Source organism: Botryllus schlosseri, chromosome 6, assembly GCF_051294905.1.
Source record: "Botryllus schlosseri isolate E-star chromosome 6, Bs_hap1, whole genome shotgun sequence".
NCBI lineage: Eukaryota > Metazoa > Chordata > Ascidiacea > Stolidobranchia > Styelidae > Botryllus > Botryllus schlosseri.
In genome coordinates, this window is record NC_137241.1 from 31,013,317 (window position 1) to 31,031,783 (window position 18,467).

General features: G+C 41.6%; 2 protein-coding genes and 1 long non-coding RNA gene across 5 annotated transcripts in view; 1 reads left to right on the forward strand and 2 right to left on the reverse strand.

Annotated features, from left to right (window-relative positions):
- The window catches only part of LOC145440674 (coiled-coil domain-containing protein 6-like), a 91,178-nt gene that overhangs the window by 72,035 nt on the left and 676 nt on the right, over positions 1 to 18,467 (reverse strand). The window lies entirely within an intron of this gene.
- The window catches only part of LOC145440712 (uncharacterized), a 399,746-nt gene that overhangs the window by 16,857 nt on the left and 364,422 nt on the right, over positions 1 to 18,467 (forward strand). The gene's annotated exons all lie outside the window — the stretch shown is intronic.
- The window catches only part of LOC145440643 (CUB and sushi domain-containing protein 3-like), a 35,537-nt gene continuing 21,402 nt past the window's right edge, over positions 4,333 to 18,467 (reverse strand). Inside the window, exons 6-14 of one of the 2 annotated variants that reach the window (XM_080318341.1) lie at positions 15,521 to 15,716; positions 12,038 to 12,267; positions 10,714 to 10,902; positions 10,557 to 10,653; positions 9,775 to 9,893; positions 9,599 to 9,715; positions 8,933 to 9,058; positions 5,654 to 5,823; positions 4,333 to 5,398 (exon numbers count right to left, since the gene is read on the reverse strand). In XM_080318341.1, the coding sequence (XP_080174467.1) occupies positions 5,159 to 5,398; positions 5,654 to 5,823; positions 8,933 to 9,058; positions 9,599 to 9,715; positions 9,775 to 9,893; positions 10,557 to 10,653; positions 10,714 to 10,902; positions 12,038 to 12,267; positions 15,521 to 15,716 (1,484 nt within the window). In that variant the 3' untranslated portion in view covers positions 4,333 to 5,158. The remainder of the gene's footprint in view (positions 5,399 to 5,653; positions 5,824 to 8,932; positions 9,059 to 9,598; positions 9,716 to 9,774; positions 9,894 to 10,556; positions 10,654 to 10,713; positions 10,903 to 12,037; positions 12,268 to 15,520; positions 15,717 to 18,467) is intronic. The other variant, XM_080318342.1, reaches the window with a different exon arrangement.

An 18,467-nucleotide genomic window follows, 5' to 3' on the forward strand; every position in this document is an offset into this window, starting at 1 on the left:
TTTCCGGAGCGTGGCCACGTTTCTCAAACTTTGAAAACAGATTCATTATGACAGGCACTATCACTATCGATGCGCAAATGATGGGGGAAATTCGAGCTTCCGCGCTAGGACGATAGTCTGAGGGAAGGACGATACGCAGAAAGCGCCAAGTCACGAAATATTTTGCGTTGAACATTCAAATCGCATCGCAACCTTCCGACGAATACATGATATCTGCACTTGACGCTATGCCTCCTGGTTGCTGGTTGCTGATTAGCTCTGCGGCTACTATAGATTGTCAGGAGGATATCGACATTTAGCAGTATGTTTACGGGATTCGCGAAGCGAATTGCGTATCTATTTCGGACCGGTCTACGCGATCATGCGGTGTATGCGATGAACAAGGAGCAGTTCTACAGTTTAGAACTCGTGCGTCTATATACCGCCTTGTAGCTATGCATTGAAATAGTTATGCATTGCTCATAGCGTAGTCCTGCATTGAACGTAGACGGAGAGGCGGGTGCCAGTTGCAGCAGTAAACTGTCCATAAGACAATGGCGACATGAACGATGCGAAACTGAGCGCATTACTGTCATGCGATTTAGAGACTTCCGGCCAAAGATTTGAACCTTCAATTCAGTATTATCCATTCATTTTTGTTCACAGCAACCCACGTATAAACAGTAACTCAAATCCGTTTATAATTCTCAAGATAAATCTCGATTTCAAGCCTTTAAGCGAAGAGTATACGACGCCAAGACTTATAGATTGAAGATCTTGTATGTGTCCGGCTTATTTCGGCGGTATATATTGGCCAAGTAGTCGCGCATTCATTCAGTTTAGAAATGTTTTTTTCGTTTAAAAACACAACGGGAATGCGATACGATGACAAGACAGGAGGTTGTCAAAACGACTTGGAGTAGTCTTTTAATCTAACACCCATACCTTGTCATAGGAAAGGGATATGAAACTTCACTTGGTCACGGGTCGGATTCACACCTTTTTACCACTTGCGGGCCGGACCATTCAAAGAATTCAAAAATGGTACCTCCAAATCCATACCTGTATTTTTCACTAGAATGCTTATTATCAAGCTTATGCACAATAGGACAGCAACACCTTTACTCACAAACAACGGAATTGGTAATATACGATGACTGGCCGATTTCAGACAGTTATAAAACGCTAAAACAGTGGCTCTAATGATGATATAAGATGGCATATTTCTATCGTTTTGACTTAGTCGTGATGCGGATGTTGGAATTTGGTTCGCTGTTGTTAAATCAACATCCGGGCTGTTGCCCCCATGCGACGGTTTCACTGTGACTTTTACGCCTCCTGAATAACTATATTACTATACTCCATTTTCCCAGAAAACTCGAAACTGATTGTGTGCACGTTTTTGAATTCTCGCAATTTGGTGTCAATGTCACCGACATGTTTTAATCTAGACCAGTGCTTTTCAACCTTTTTGAGCTCCATTCGCACTTTTTTTGTCAAATAAATTTCATTCGCACAAACTAATCGAAAACTGCTATACAAAAAGTATATGAAGATACTTAACAATATTTTGTTCAGATGTGTAACATATTGGCTACTATTTAGCTTAAGCTATCAAGTGTCTTCTTAAAAAGGCAACTTTTTCGCTTGATTCGATTTCAACTATTTCACTAAAACCCTTTTCGGCCAAACCAGTTGTTGAGTTTTGTATAAGAACGTCTAGTAGTGCTTGGATGGTCAGGTCTTAAAATCTGTTCTGTTTTGCATTCCTATCCAAAATACAGCGTATTTTTCGCGAGTCAATAATGCTTGCAGGCAGAAATCGTTTTTGAAAGCTGACAAAAAGGTTCCGGGGCTCCAGTTTTTCGAAACGGCGCAGACTCACATGTTTGTTTCGAGGCTTTTGCCTTATGTCTTGGTTGATAACGTCCAAAACGACTAAAGTGAGTAGGCACATAGATCTCGCTATCTTATGATACGTTGTTCCAATTTCTGTCTCGCGAGTATATGAGAAGAGCAAATACTCTAACGATACTGTGTGTTCTGCTCTTTAGCTCAATCTAACTTGAAAATTTATAACAGTTTAATAACGGTAAAGCAGCTTTTTAGACTACCACCAAACTCTGAGTTTTTGTGGCATCTCGCAACCCGAGCCTCGCCCATGAAAAGGAATTCATTTTATTATTACAGTTGTATGCTACGATTTTACGGACATAGGCTACATGACATACGGAACGCGCAGCACAGCTCTACAAACATGTCTGACGCACGCGTTTTGAAATTAGGGCGAATTAAGTTCCTCTGCATGTCGCAGTTTTCCTACTGTCTACTCAGACTGCAAGAACGGCACTACTCCGTGCCGACAACGACACATATCCATATCGAAAGGTTTGGCCATCCAGCATCGGTCATTTTTTGGCCAAGGTTTTGTCGCCGATTATGTTTTTGGAACCGCATTTTATCAGCGGTTTCTTGGCCAGAACTTTACGTCTTCCTGTGCCCCGACGCAGAAGGGGTTGGACTCGACATGAATGAGTCTCATATGCCTGAACTCGCTCGTTACACATGCACCCTTACACTAGCTCATCTGAACGGGCTTCAACCATGATTTCCCGAAAACCCATTCGGACAAATATTATCATGAATTCTCATGGCAAAGCCATATTCTCTGCGTGTGTCTCTTATTGGCTATTGTAGCCAACACAGTGGCCTTGCATATGTAAAAACTATCGCTGGACTTTTTGCAATAAATTCAACAAATATTACATGGATATTAACAGATAACTCTGGCACCTTGTCGACCCAAAATTACACCATTTACGGCCGATACTTTAATAACCGTTGAAGGGGTCAAAAGTTGCGTTACAGTAACTTGCAAATGTGAGTATGGGTATTTACTACTAAACTCGTGTCTCGCACTAATCGAACAGTTATAACAGTTATTACTAGGGCAAGTTTTTGTTGCATTAAAATCTGGAGAAAGTTGCATTTAATTTTGACAAAAGTTGCATTCATAATTTTTGTACAATTAGTGGGATGTGAGATACTTCAAAAGTTCTGTTGTATAACCTAATTCCAGCACAGCTGTCAAATTTGTTACCCTGTTATTTCACGGACATTTTGACGAGACCGCCAGAAATTATATTTTTTTCCGGTATACAGCAAGAAAATTACGCAATGCAGGAATCATTTCCCCCCAAAAAAGCCAAACAGCATACCGATAACCCCTCCCCCTAAAACAAGTCAAATAACTCACCCCAAACCCCCTAGGTCTGCAAACTTGACCCAAGGTGTTGCGAAAAAATCATTATTGGTGACTTTAACAAAATCAACAGCCTAAATAAGGTGACCCAGTGAAAATGTAACTTTCGGCGGTCTCGCCTGGGCGTCCGTGAAATGAGAAACTTTCTCATATTTAGACGACAGATTTACTAAAGTTTTAAGTTATCTCTATGTATATTATTCAGACAGTGTAGTGCTTTGGCAGAAGTAGTTGAACTTCTTGCTTGCAAGCCATTGTGTCATATATAACACAGTGAGATGCAGCTAACCCATCATATAGCTATTTGTTATGCAAATCAAAGAGAATAGAACCATACTAGAACTAGTTGATAGCATTTTTCAAATCACTCGTTTACATTTTGACGCAATATTCGGAAAAAGTTGCAGTAAAAATTGGTTTGAAAAAAGTTGCACTATAAAATCCCTTCAAACAGCTTAAAACATCATTCTACACAGATTCTGAGTATCTATAGGAAGCCGTCGGAGGCTGTAAAAAAAGTTGCAAAAGTTGCAAAAACCTGCCATAGTTATAACGAAAACAGCAGCAGAAAGTCCATTTCACGTCATTTTTCCAGGCTCAGACGGGCTGATATACTCTATGTCTGCTACTACACCGGCTTTCCAAACCAGGCTTTTGGTTACGTAATAATTATATTGCGAAAATATTGATTAACTACCGTTTGTGAGAGCTACGATTAGTTGTTCGTCGTAAGTTAAACAAGTTTTTACAATTGTGTCGCAACTACAAAAGTTACACTGCCTTTGAATTTCCTATTAGACTTATTTGAATTATTCCACGTCACAAAAACTAACAATTATTCACGATTTTCATTCGCACTCCTCATGGATTTTCATTCGCACCATTCGCACCACCTTCGCCCTTCGCACTGCAATTTTTTTCATTCGCACCGGTGCGAACCGTCACACAGGTTGAAAAGCACTGATCTAGACCAAAGTTAAAACCAACTCTGCCACCGGATGGCTATGGCCTGTCACATGCACATTTTCTGTCTCGGGGTATTATTTATGTGAAGGTATTTCTTTCTAAAATCTCAACTTCTGTTAGAAATGTTCTAGAAGGATTTTTCATTTACTCAGAATTACTCCGCGGGCCGGATGTTTGACACCCCTGGCCTAGAGCATTTAAATAAGAGGCATGCACACAGCACAGTGCACACTGGAGGAAAAGTAACAGCAGTTTAAAAACAAGGAAAAGCGATGAAAAAGAATGGTTAGTATAGGCGATATGTCAGATTGTAGTTGATCACTTTAGGCAAATAGTAAGCGATGATGAGTATAAGAAATCAACATTGCATTCATAAGTGTGAATGTGTAACGTTGTTGGAACTTATTGTAGAATTGCAAAATAGTTCTATCAGAAATTTATGCGAATCAGAGGACTTTGTGTTCGACGAAAAGGCGTCCGACAATTAATGACAATAGTTTAAAGTTTTGAGCTACGACATTTGGCGCCGACACCAGACTGGTACAAACTTTTGTATTTTCAAAATGCGCAATTATAAGAACTAGAACTAAAGCTAACGAGCTCTGAAAATCCGCAACTCACTTTTAACTGATAATGAGAATCAATGAATTGCAAATTGGCTATGAAATATTAGATATAGAACCAGCATTTCTAAAGAACGGGGTTTCGCGATTGAAAAGGGAAGGGTTTCGACCTCAAAACCCACCCTGGCTATACGTCACTGTTAGTACCGATGACTTCATGCTCGCAATGACTGCAAGACCATAACACACGTGTTTTCTGTTTGCTCTACAACTATTTTTTTTAAATGTAGAACTAGAACTAGAAATAGCCACTTTTCGAAATGCACCACCAACTAGACTAGTTTGTGCAAGTCTGGCCCGACACGCCAGCTGTAATGTAGTGGTGTCATTACCGAACAGTGACGTCATAGCTAGGCGGAGGTTCTTGGTAACCAGGAGGAGGTCTCGCGATACGTGAAAGCGAATTTCTCCTTTCGTGCGAACTTTCTTGTTTGGCCCTCGACGAAGGCCGCTTCACTCTTTGTGGTGGGGGCTGTGACGATCTGGGTTTAACTTGATGCCCCGGTAAAAGGTACGGCCTCAGTCTGTACTTCTGTATGCCACCAGTTTGTCGCCCATCAGCTGACTCCTAAAATATAGGCCAAACTTAAGTAACTAAAGATATTTTAAAAGAACATCTCACAACAGAACACTGATATCACGATTCACGACAAACGACGACACGTGTTTTCTAGTTGTTCGATAACTAAGTTTTAACTAGAATCGAACTCGAACCAACTACTTTTCAAAATGCACAACTAGAACTAGAGTAGAATTAATATAAAAATCAGTAGTTAGTTGAACGTCAATTAAGTAGATTGGTGGTTTGTGCAAGTTTGCTCACCGCCAAGTCTGTCTTTGCTCTCAAGCGTCGTTCGTGCGAGTTTTCTCTTTTCTTCAACCAATCGCGACAGCAGAAAATCGTGATCGTTAGCGCCACGGCGAGGATGACGAAGGCACTGGAGGCAGATGCGATGATAGCGATGTTTTCTTTGGTCAGGCCGAGAGCCGTTACTGAAAGAAAGTCATTCAGTCATGTATTGATATTTTCATCGATTTGATACACCACAAGACTGTAATACAATGAAAAGATAGGAAGGATTCGAAACCACTTGCAATATAATCTTTTAATGAGACGCATATCCGGTCCTCGAGCAGTGATTCCCCAACTCTTTCAAAGTGCAGCACACTATTTTTACTATTACTGATAAAAATTTTCAGTGGCACTTGGTTATCACCTGTTAAGGTCTTGTGCGCCACGGACTAAAACGCAAACATATCCAGGAAAATTCGTGAAAACGGCACTCAGATGAATCTACTACAAATTCAGCAACAGCGGGCGATACATCCGGGCGGGGTTAGATAACACATCAAACAGTGTAAAATGAAAGTTGAGCCTATAGTACACTCGTCGCGCAGAAATCTGCGATGAAATTGATATTCCAAGCATACAATAATGAAACGGTACACCGTTTGGGGTATATGACAACGTTCGCAAACGGGAAGAGAACACTAGAAAGAGTATAAAACACCTGTCGCGCACTCGCACTCACAAGAGAAGAAAATTGTTCTAAAAATTATATACTACGGACGTGCTTCATACGGGCATATACGTAGAAGCGGCATGCTGTGTCAAAAGGCGAAGGCGATATGTCAGATTGTGGTCGAAACGACTTGGAGTAGTCAAACCAAACACCCATTTGGCATAGAATTTGTGTATATCAGGCGTGTACGGTAAACACTAAATCAGTGGTTCTTAACCTTTTTTCCTCCAGCGCCCCCTTTCAAAAATTTTCGTGCTCCAGCGCCCCCCAACCTCATATTGTAATGAATGTAATAAAGACAATGACCAAGAGGGAGGGCCGTAACAGCACTACGTCAACCCCCCTAAAAACGATTGCCTTGCGCACCCAAAGCGTGATAAACCAAACTTCTGAGGGCTTCGCCCCCAAGAACGCCGTAGCGTGATTTCGATGGTAGGCAAAGTTTGTGTGGCCTGGTCGCCCTAAGGTACCAAAATTTTCTATAATGCATGAATGAATAGGTGGTAATTACATATATAAGTCGCTATAAACTTTTTATCCTCTCAGCCCACGTAATCAGATTTACCAGTAGCGCTGAGTGAGCTGTTGTATGGGTAAATAAAGGGCACGTAATTATTAACTAAACATATTCGGGCGTGCTCGTAGGTACAATTAATTCGTTACCAGGGCCGTAACAGCACTTCGTCAAACCCCCCCCCAAAAACGTTGGTCTTGGGCCCCCCATCGGGTGATAAGCCAGACTTCCGGGGGGCTTCGCCACCAGACCCTCCTTCGGCTATCGGCTATTTGCTGATACTAGTCATCTACATTGGGTTTCCGTTTACTGAGCCAGCTATTCTCGTCCAGACGCGCGAAAAATTTCAATAATTAATGATTGAATTGGTCAATATGATCGGTAATTGCATGTATACCAATATCAATTTTTATCTTCTCTCTGCTCACGTAAACAGATTTACTGGTAGAGCTGAGTGATGTGTGATTGAAAAGGTAGGACCCCTCAATAATAATTATACATCTTCGGGCGTATACCCGTTGGCAGGAACGAAACGGCACTTCGTCAGGCCCCCGGAAAAACTTGGGTCTTGGGCTCTCATAGGGTGATAAACCGACCGCCCCCATCATGTTGTTCGCTCTAGCCACGAAATCAGCTGTACTGTTTAGCGAGCCAGTGCGAAGCGCGAAAACCTTCGATAATTCATGATAAAATCGGTCAGTAAGATCGGGAATTGCATATCAATTTCTTGTCCTCTCTGCTCACGTTACCAGATTTACCGTTAAAGCTGAGTGAGGTGCAATGTTCCCTCTAAGCTGCGCACTTGCGCAGTGCTGACACGGTCTCTGCGCACAGAAAATCTACGTTGCGCACAACAAATCCGAAGTTATGACCTTTTTTTAGTCGTTACGCACTGTTGTCCGAGGGTCGCAGTGAGTTGTTGAGTGTGCGCAGACTCGTCAAAACGTAGAGCGAACATATTGTCAGGTGTCTTGGAAAATGTAGGGCCTGTAACTACTAATTAAACATATTCGGACGGGCGAACCCGTTGGTATGACTTCGTTGCATGAGGTTATTTCGTGACCTCCTGTCTGCTATATCAAAAAATATAGAATCGCCCGACAGGGATATCGTCCAACAGGAATATCTAGCTTTAGATATCCCTGTCGCCCAATCGTACTAAACTAAAAGACGCACGCGATTTCAAATTGGGATTTCTTCACTGGCATGTAATTTTTCCCTGCCAGATGGAATTCGTCTTCTGGGGTTCAGATTGCCAAGACAGGAACATTCGGTGCCAGTCATTTAGGCGCCAATGGACAATTAAACCTATATGTCGAAGTTTTCGGTGTTAATTTGCTCTGAATACTCATTAGGGAGATGTCATACCACCACATCATCTACTGCGAAGCCATTTTTCTCCAGCGCCCCCCATACCGCCCCCTGTGCCCAGCGCCCCCCATATCGCCCCTGGAGCGTTTCCGCCCCCTTCAAAATCGCCAGCGCCCCTTGGGGGGCGCTGGAGGCCAGGTTAAGAACCACTGCACTAAGTGAAACGTATAATAGAACATAAAACAGAAAGAAAAGCAATTCAAATGAAGTGGCATGTGTCAGAAGTATAGGTAAGGTTGCAGTCATCAGGTCTGTTTAGAATTCATTCAGTTGAAACTGCTTTTATTTTGACTTCCAAAATACAAAAAAGATTAGCGGCGCACCTGCGAATCTGCGGCAGCACACATTTTGGAACGCGTATAAGAAGCATACACACCGGGTGGCGGTAAGCTGAGTCGATCTCGGTATCTCAGATCGTGCAATTTTAGCGAGAAGAGCGTGTAAACCCAAATATACACCCACGGTGCACGAAACCAGAACCCCTCAGACTTATATCGCTGCATTAATCGAGTGCAACATTTTAATCCAAATTATGCATGCACGCAGGATTGACGATCGCGATATAATTCTGTTTTCGTGTAACACCCTTTTCGCCCGTTGGGTTTCAATACCACCAATACCACTCTTTACCAAGTGGGTGGCCCGATAATCTCAAGGAATGTTTAGCCATGTCAAAGAATATATAAACTCAAACCCTCTTCGCAGCTGGTGCGCCTTCCCGACCACCCAGTGCCAGTACAGAGTCGATATTCATCCCCAATCACGACGTATCCTACTCCGCACGAATACTCGATCCGACTCCCGAAAGTGAATTGCTGACCTGAAACCAGATGTGTACAACTACAAACCCACAATCGAGTGGGCAGACAGTCAACTAACTACTAGTTTTTGAGTGGTTTTAGTTGCGCATTTTGAAAAGAGAGTAGTTCTACATCCGTAGTCACGCGCATTTGTAAATAAAATTGGTTCAGAACTATAGACTACAACTAGAAGCATGAGTCGTCGCTTGGCGTGAATCGTGATACCGCGGTGTTCTGTTGTGTGCTGTTCTTGCAGCCATTGCTGGCTCAGAGTCGTCACCATACTAACAGTGTCGCAGTCAGGGGATTCCCGGGTTGACGTCCCGATCATTTCAATCTCGGGACGCCATCCTCTTGTAGTGCCGATTCTATCACAAATATTGCTTGAGGCTACCTACTTTGCCATTAATTCGTATGGTCAGTTATTAGTTAGTTGCGTTTTAGTTAGTTATGAATTTTTAAAGGTCGTCTGTTCTAGTTGTAGTTCTAGTTGCGCATTTTGGAAATCCAGTAGTTTTTATACATCTGCATAAATGTAAAAACAGCTCGCGAACACCCACCGACTGGATTATCGATGACGTGTCCCTCGTGGTTTTTGACAAGCCAGCTTAAAGCTTTGTGAGGTCCTCCGTCTATGAGGGCGCAAGATTCGACACTGCGGCAGAAACAGGTGATCTCTGAGAAATGTGAACCAAATTTAAATAGATAGCAGTCTGCCTGCGTGACATACACTTACTCTCACAACGAGGGGTGATCTTGTGCTCCTCGTTGCTCCATTTTCCAGTTACGTCGCACGAGATTGTGTCGTCATAACCTTCACGAAGTTGCATCTTGTAATCAACCTCGCATTCGTATCTGAAAAGCGACTACAAAAATCGAGTCAAATCGCGTATTGGGCGTCGCGTCAAGTATTCGAGTATCTCTCATTATGATGTCACATCATCATTTTGGTTGGTGAGGAACGTTGAAATATGTACCTTTACCTACCACAAAGAATGTCATGTCAGACATACCTCACATTGCGTATGATTTGGTATTTTTCTACTATACCAATTTCATACCTCCCTTTGAAAATGCTGTACGTTGATCGCGAATTCAGAGATATGTCATTTCTACTGATCTATACGTACCTTTGTAGGATATTAGATATTTCGTGAGTTGTGCTACGTCTTGTAAAAACAACCAATCTAATTACATGGCAGTCAACTAACTAATGGCTTCTTGTTCCAGTCGCTATAAAGTAAATAGTTCTAGTTGTAGTTTCGCATTGGAAAATCACGTAGTTTAGATGTGATACGACCAATCGAGGTTTACAGCCATCCGCAGTGGAAAATAGTATCGAAACTATATTTCTCCTTGATACCAACTTTCACTCACAATGAACGTATCATTGTAGAACTCAAAAAAGCACCTATATTACTGCTCGATTCGAATCGTAAGAATTAACACTCGATTCGTACTGAAATACTCGAGCCATTGCGCCCAGAATTTGAAATATGAGTTTGGGTGACAACTGACCTGACCAGTTTTTCGTTGTAGCGAAATCTGGCCTCTTCCGCTCGAATGATCAGACCTTCCGAGTCGGCCGGAATGTGAGGTGGACCGCAAGATATGGCTGTTAAATGCATATGCAAGACTAGGAGCGTTACCTACACGGCGACTGTCAACGACTCACGTTCGCACGGGTTGCTGAAATCGTCCCAAGTCCCGTCGGGCTGGCAAGTTCTGGTTACGGTCTGGGCCGAAGATTGATATCCGCGCTTGCAGGCGAGCGTCAGCGATTTGCGAGGTTGAGTTGTTCCGTTTCTGCCGCCGTTCAAAATCACGATGCCGTCGTGAAAGGGCGATGGAAAGTTGAGGCAGGCTACAGGAAAGAGTTTGCAGTTCCACAGATGATAATAGAGGACTGAAGCCCTACCGATATCAGATTTTCGAGCCGATACCGATAGTTATCACCTTATCCGATATATTCTATCGATATTCATAAGTAGGGCTGGGCACAATGATTCGAGTACTCGAATCTGGATCAAGTATTAATTTTAATGATTCGAGTCGAGTAGTAAAATACTATTTTTTCGAGTACTGGAATTGTACGCTTTTCAACACTGAAAGTTAACTTTTAAATGAGAATTATAGTTTCGGTACTAATTTTCACTGTTGAAGCCTTGAAATCTTGATTGGCGGTATCGTAGCATACGAAACATATAGTACAAAGCTACGGAGATTACTGGTCGTAGCACATTTCTGAAGTCATAGTTATCCCAGAACATTGTCACCAAGTGGAATGAAATCGCTATGGTCGAAAATATACGCAAGTATATTTTATGAGATGGATAACTGGCATTATATTCTCTATGGTGGCATAAACGGTACATATTTGAACTTTGGTGTATTGCATTCTGTTACGACGTCATAATGAGTAATACTCGATTACTCGACTCGACACGAAGCATATTACGTGATTCAGAATCGAATCACACAGGTACTCGATTTTGCCCAGCCCTATTCATAAGATATGGCATCTCGCTTAAGGTTTTATCAAAATGTAACATAATTTATTGGAATAGCTTTACAGCCATAGCCATGCTTCGACAATGGACATGAAATAAACTACGCACGTGCTGTATATCTGGACGTCTGTTAGGAGAGGTTTTCTGTAACGAAGTACTTCTACTCTTTCAGGGTAGCAGAGTAGGTTTTATTTACTTGCATTAATTACTTGGATGGTTGAAATTTTAAACTACTTCCACTTCCATTTGACATTCTGTATTTCTAAGGCAAAACTTGACCTACAACTTATACTTGAAAATGGCAACATCTACTTTTACTTGAGTGGAAATGTACAACGTCATTTCTATATCTACTTACAATGACTCCCTTTGCCGATCTATTTTACCTCGTGGCCGATACCGATATTTTTTCAAAGTGTGATATCGATTAGATATGATCGACGAGCCGATCGAACATGTTCTACTGAGGATATGGAACCCGTCACTAACCGAAGTTGAGATTGATCGCGGTGAACCGTATTTCGAACCCAGAATATTCGGCTGCATGGTCGCTTTGAAACTCGATCCTGATCTTGCTAGTCTGTGACATCATAGTGGCAGGGGCCGTGCTGCTGCAAAAGGTACCGCGCCACCATCTCGGGTCCCGGTTCAAATAATCGTAGATCGTCACATTGTCGCGGGAGCAGCCTTCGTTACGTTGCTGATTTTCCAGCTCGAACCTGAGGATACACGAGACGACGATAAAGCAGGCGTTCCCAACAGTGTTGCAACCAAGTCACAAGGTTCCGACTCAAAAGACAGGCGTACTTTTTATAGTTTTGAGTAAAGTTGAGAGCTATGTTCAATTCACCACCGAGTCAACTCCGAGTCCACGTTTTGGACAAAACTAAGCTACCCGTACTCCAGTGTTGGGATCAAGTCACTACATTCGAGTCACGAGTCATCTTGAGTCATTGCAGATTTTGACTCGAGTCAAGTCAAGTCAATCGATTTTCAAAGGTGACTCGAGTCAAGTCAAGTCACTCGTTTTTTTTAGGTGACTCGAGTCAAGTCGAGTCGAGTCAAGTCACGAGTCAAGTCAAAATTCAAGTCAAATTGAATTTTCGAAGTATGAGTGAAGATTCAAAGTCGTTACATTTTTCTAACTGTGGAAATACAGATTAATTGATCAATTTATCTTGAATCAAATAACGAATATCTAGTTAAATATACATAAAAAAAAAACGTTTTATTCCTCACTCACATGTAGAACTTCTAATAACATACGTGCGTAACTGTGCACAGTGTGCAGCTACATGCTACAGTCAGTTATTATCAGCAAAAATATAGGTCCTAATACGAAGCTTCGAGAGGTTGAAACAAATTGATATGGCAAAATAGCCTATAGGCTACACTAAACATCTACAAATCCGTGAGAATATAAATGCACAAACTATATATGTTCGATTTAAATCATACAGGATGGTTGGTAAAGGTGAGCACTGCGTAACGGAAGCATTGAGAGCCATCGAAGAAACAGAGACACATCGCTATTTAAATTAATCTTCTGCTACTACTACGACAACGCAAGCTGTGATTGTTTAGTTTGCGGTTAATTCATTTGTGATCTAACAATCGAGGATCCGTGTCTCATACAATCAGTGAATGACTGGTTGCTCTCACAAGTGACACCGGCGTATCTCGAACAATCCGAACATGCACAAGATACAGTGATTTATTCGACACCGTTTACTGGATGACTTGAAATTGACTCGTAAATTTTGCTTCGAGTCACGAGTCAATGCACATTTTTGAAGCTCCGAGTCAAGTCAAGTCAAGTCATTTTTCCAAAGTGACTCGAGTCAAGTCAAGTCATACGATAAAGTTGACTCGAGTCTGACTCGAGTCAAGTCATGACTCGAGTCATCCCAACACTGCCGTACTCTAAGCTTAATGAAATTATGGTACGCCGGCGCTGTTGCCCTTCCCATCAACACATGACTGTTAATCTGGGTTTTTAACAGTCTAACCGCTGAAGACAAAGCAGCGCAGTGTGTTGGATATTCATTATGACACGCGATTGGCTCTTTCTACCACCAAACCAGCAATTAAGACTTTGCCAGAGCGAAAACAAGCTCAACCCTTACAATGACTGTTTATGTAATAACTAATTAATATACTGTCATCTTTATTGTGTGTTTCATTCATTACATTTATTCATTCTAACGATCTGTAACTGTATAAACTGTATACATATTAAAATAACGGTAGCAAAAAATTGGGTGCCCGTTGATTTTTCAGAATTTGCAGAGTAGCCCATCCCAGGTAGCACGCCTACTTGGGTACCACAAGGTATCAAGGTGAGATGAATTGTGGTAACCAGCTGGTGAAACCAATCGGGAACCGTACATTTTTGGCCCCATATTACAGAGGTATTTTCTGGGGAACCATGTGGGGAACCCACCAAGCTGATAGCGAAGACAATATTACGACCCCGGTTCTTGTGGCAGTAGCAGTGACAGTGTAAGTGGGCCGACAATTCGATGTAGACATGTGCTAAGGCGATGTTAGGTAAACCCTACACATTAGTTAATTCTAATATTGTATACTGTACAGTACATACCTGCTACAAAGACTCACTCAAACCAAACAATATATACGGTAATCTGAGTATATAATAACCTTTACGGTGGGTGAGTGAGAACATCATCACTGTTTAAGTGTAATCGTTGAGTTATATTTTCAACTGAACAAGACACACACAATGTACAATGCGATAAGATACAAAGCGATGTCATGAACAGATAGGAGGATGCCGACCGACGCGCAGTTGCCGTCTTTTAGACTGACATCTACCTCGGCTTAGAGTGCCCGCCGTCACAGTTACTCTCGATGTTGATCATTTTCGAGGCCACGGCCCTTTCTAGCGATTTCCATAACTTGTGAGTGCATTCTTTCGTCGAGTCATTCTCGGGTCTCATGTCGCAAGAAGAGGAGCCCGGACAAACCTCCAACGGGAGTCGAACCGAGGCCGCCCGATTCTTAGGCGCTTATCGTCACCAGTACCCGAATTCAATTCATATGGTGGTGGAATTCAATTTGAAAATGTCCAAGCGACCAGCATCGCAAATGAATAAATCGGACACCGATTATAATATGACTTTACTATATAGATGAACAAACCTTGCTGTAGGAAAATATAATAGAAGCATCTATTTCGGAAAACTACTCGGTCACGTGTGGGAGCCGTATGAGAAGTCGACCATTCTTCATTGACGAAAATAACAAGTTCCAATTATTTGATCACAGAAATTTTACGAGTAAAATTAATCCTGAGTTAGAAATAATAGATACAGATAAGGGATAAAGGTAATGGGATCTACGCAAGAAAATTATACCGCACGCTGTGAGGAATTGAGTACTCTAGCAACGGAAATTTAAGTTCACTTCAGTGTGACAAACGGTCAATTTTAAATAGTTCAAATCACATTGACGAAGTAAAGCATGGTAGGGGTTTTAATGTTCGAGGTTCGAGCAACCAACAGGGATAGCATAATAGCTAGAAAACTTTACTACATACGGAACCACTATTCGATGAAATAAACCAAATAACATTGATGGAAAATAAGGCTGGTTCCTGTGTGGGTGATATATGGGAAATTTGAGCTCCTCCATAAGTGGATTTCTCATGTTTCAAGATGATTTGATATCAAAAACTCAACAAGTAAAACTCCCCCGAGTTCAAATTGATAGGTACAATTAGAAGAGACTTATTGCATTCTACCTGGGATTGGTATGGTATAACCACGCATCTTTATGGATGGAAATCCCGCTTGGTTTCGATGTGGGTTACATGTTACTAACCCATTCCGATCATCCATCCCACCTAACCACTTAAATTCCAGCTGGATACCAAGTGGGCGTGCTAGCTGGGATGATGTAAAAAGGTTGGGAACTCCCGGTTCAACGACTTCGAATCTAATTTTCACTCACTTCATAAACCTCAATTCGATCACATAGTACGGCGGCACCATGACGAACCACACGCACTTAGCGTTGCTCGGGTAATTAAAGGGGTGCCTGGGCGATTTTAAGACGCCGTGTCTCTGCCGAATGACGGCCGGTCCGCAAATTGATTCATCGTGCGTCTCCATGTCCGCGTTTTGCCAATCAGACTCATCGGAAGCTTCTGCCGAAAGAAGGCGAGAGGTACACTGAACATCCATTAACAGTGTCATTGTCATGGTGCACAAACGTCAAGGTGCAATAGGCCATTTGTAAGACTTCGATCACGTGACTAGATACGCATAGCAACCACAAATTGGTTAGCAAGCTACTTTGACTTTCTCGCGCACCTGCTTCAGTGCTAAATATCGCATACTGTACTGTTGATTTCTGGTTGTAAACGTTTTAGAAATTTGTTGTGGAAGTCATCAGAGATTCACCTATGCTAGACGTCAGTCCTGTACAAAGCATTTCGAATGACATCGTCAGAATTACATAGAAATCCCTCGGTAACGTAGTCGTATTACGGTACTCAACTCTGATCATATGTACTTATATATTCTGGCATTTGAAGTAGAGCTATTGGTTTATATTCTGGTAAGAGTATTTGTTAGTTCAAGCAGTACCACTATATGTCTGTTGTGGAGCCTGATTTTGGATGGAAGATATGACTGAAGCAGCTGGGACCCGCAAGGATCAGGATATACTGTCTGCTCTGCTGTCGTGCTGACATAAAACAATGTCGCTGAACACATCGGAAGTATCTTTTGGGAGAACCTGACATCAAGACTAAACAAAGCAGTGCACTTCATTGTTGCCTTATACAATGCTGATTTTATTAGCACTACTTCGTAACTGCGATAGAAATGGATTTGGAAAATGACACGCGATTTTGACATATAGTTGATGTCACATGTGCGCTATTTAGGGAACTAAGATAAGTAACTATCAAATAAATCTTAGAGCAGCTCAACCGCAGTGACCAGATTGGTCATCCTATACTAGTAGGCTTACCATATTTTTGAAATCTAAAAAGAGGACACTTTTTCAGAAATTTGAGACTTGCAAAACCGGAGAAGAATTCTCAAAAATCGGTGAATCGGTGAAACTTGTCATCGGTTGACTAAAAAAAAGGTCATCTTTTCGCTCAGAGCTCAAATCGCCGTTTTTCACTCCGAAATACTCGCCGGAGCGTCACTTCTGTGCTAATTTTAGGCATATATCACTCGCATTTTGCTTTAAATGTGACCGGGGCCTACGATATCGCAAAAAAGAGGACAAAAGGGCGTCCTCCGAGGACACTTTCGAAAAAGTCAAAAAAGAGTACAAATCCTCTTAAAAGAGGAGGTATGGTAACCCTATATACTAGGCTTACCATATTTTGGAAATCTAAAAAGAGGACACTTTTTCAGAGACTTGCAAAACCGGAGAAGAAGAATTCTCAAAAATCGGTGAATTTTTCCCACTTTGTGATCGGTTGACTAAAAAAAAAAAGGTCAACTTTTCGCTCAGAGCTCAAATCGCCGTTTTTCACTCCGAAATACCCGCCGGAGCGTCACTTCTGTGCTAATTTACGGCATATCAATCGCACTTTGCTCTAAATGTGACCTAAATATTCAAAAAAGAGGACAAAATCTCAAAAAAGAGGACAAAAGGGCGTCCTCCGAGGACACTTTCAAAAAAGTCAAAAAAGAGGACAAATTCTCTTAAAAGAGGACGTATGGTAACCCTATCCTATACCCAGAGGTTGTCAACGTAGTCATTGTTGGGAATCGAGTAGAAGTAGAAGTAGTTCCGTAATTTATACTCCAGTACAAGTAGAACTAATTACTTCCAAGACACGTTCAAAGTACTTCAAGTGGAAGTAGAAATGAATTTCTGACAAGTAGTCGAGAAATTCGTTACATGAAGTAGATTCGGTTAAGAGTTGCTTAGTTTTAGAAATTTATGCCAGTTGACAACTGTTAACATTGCACGGTGTATCTTCTTGATCAACGCAAAAGAGTAATGGCACTACAAATAGGAGCAATTTTCAAAAATTGATTTAGTTACCGTGGTACTGGGGCTATTATGCCCAGGTTTTATGACAATCTCACGCTTGAAGGGGAGGCAATCATGCGCCAAAGCTACTTTCTAGTTGACAAGATCTCAAGTCTGACAAAAAGGTACTGCCTAAAAAGTGTCAAGTAGAAGTGGGAGTAGCCTAAACTCATAATGACGCGAGTACTCAGGTAAAATAGTACTTCGCTTCTGACCCCCTCTGTATATTGGTTCAACCAACTCTGAAACATCCTCTAAAGACGACGAACATTGTTTCTTTTGCATTGACTTTGTAATATTCTGAACAAATGATATTCTTTGATTCATGGAATTTACAAATATACTTGGAAAGAAGCGCAATCTATTAATTTTTGTTTTGCATTCGATACCCAGATCATAAAAAATAGTTGAAGAATGCATGACAACCTTATCAAGTTCAATAACTCCTGACACTATATGCCCATGTCTTTTCTTCTGCCTCCATAGCCACTTGTATAGACAGATTCATAGCATCTACGGAAGAGCGCTTATGTTGTTGTACGCAAATGAAATATTATTTTCAAAGCAGACATCAGCATCGGGAAAGAAGTTCAGGACAGTTGGTCAGTGGTCAGATCATCTGCTGACATTTCTGTCGGCATGAAACCACACTGCGTTTTACCGCATGACTAGGCATCAGATCAATAATTCGTATACATGTGGTAAAGCCATGTCTTGAAACTCAAGATATTTGCAATGTGCCAAACAGTGAAGTAATCCAATCCAGGCAATCAATCAAGTAATCCAGACAGTTTGTTGCATCATCAGTTGGAGCTAATGATAATTTTTCTTCGGGTAGTGGCACTTGGTAGCATGACAGAATGATCAATAACTTGTAATATAGGTATAGAGGTCT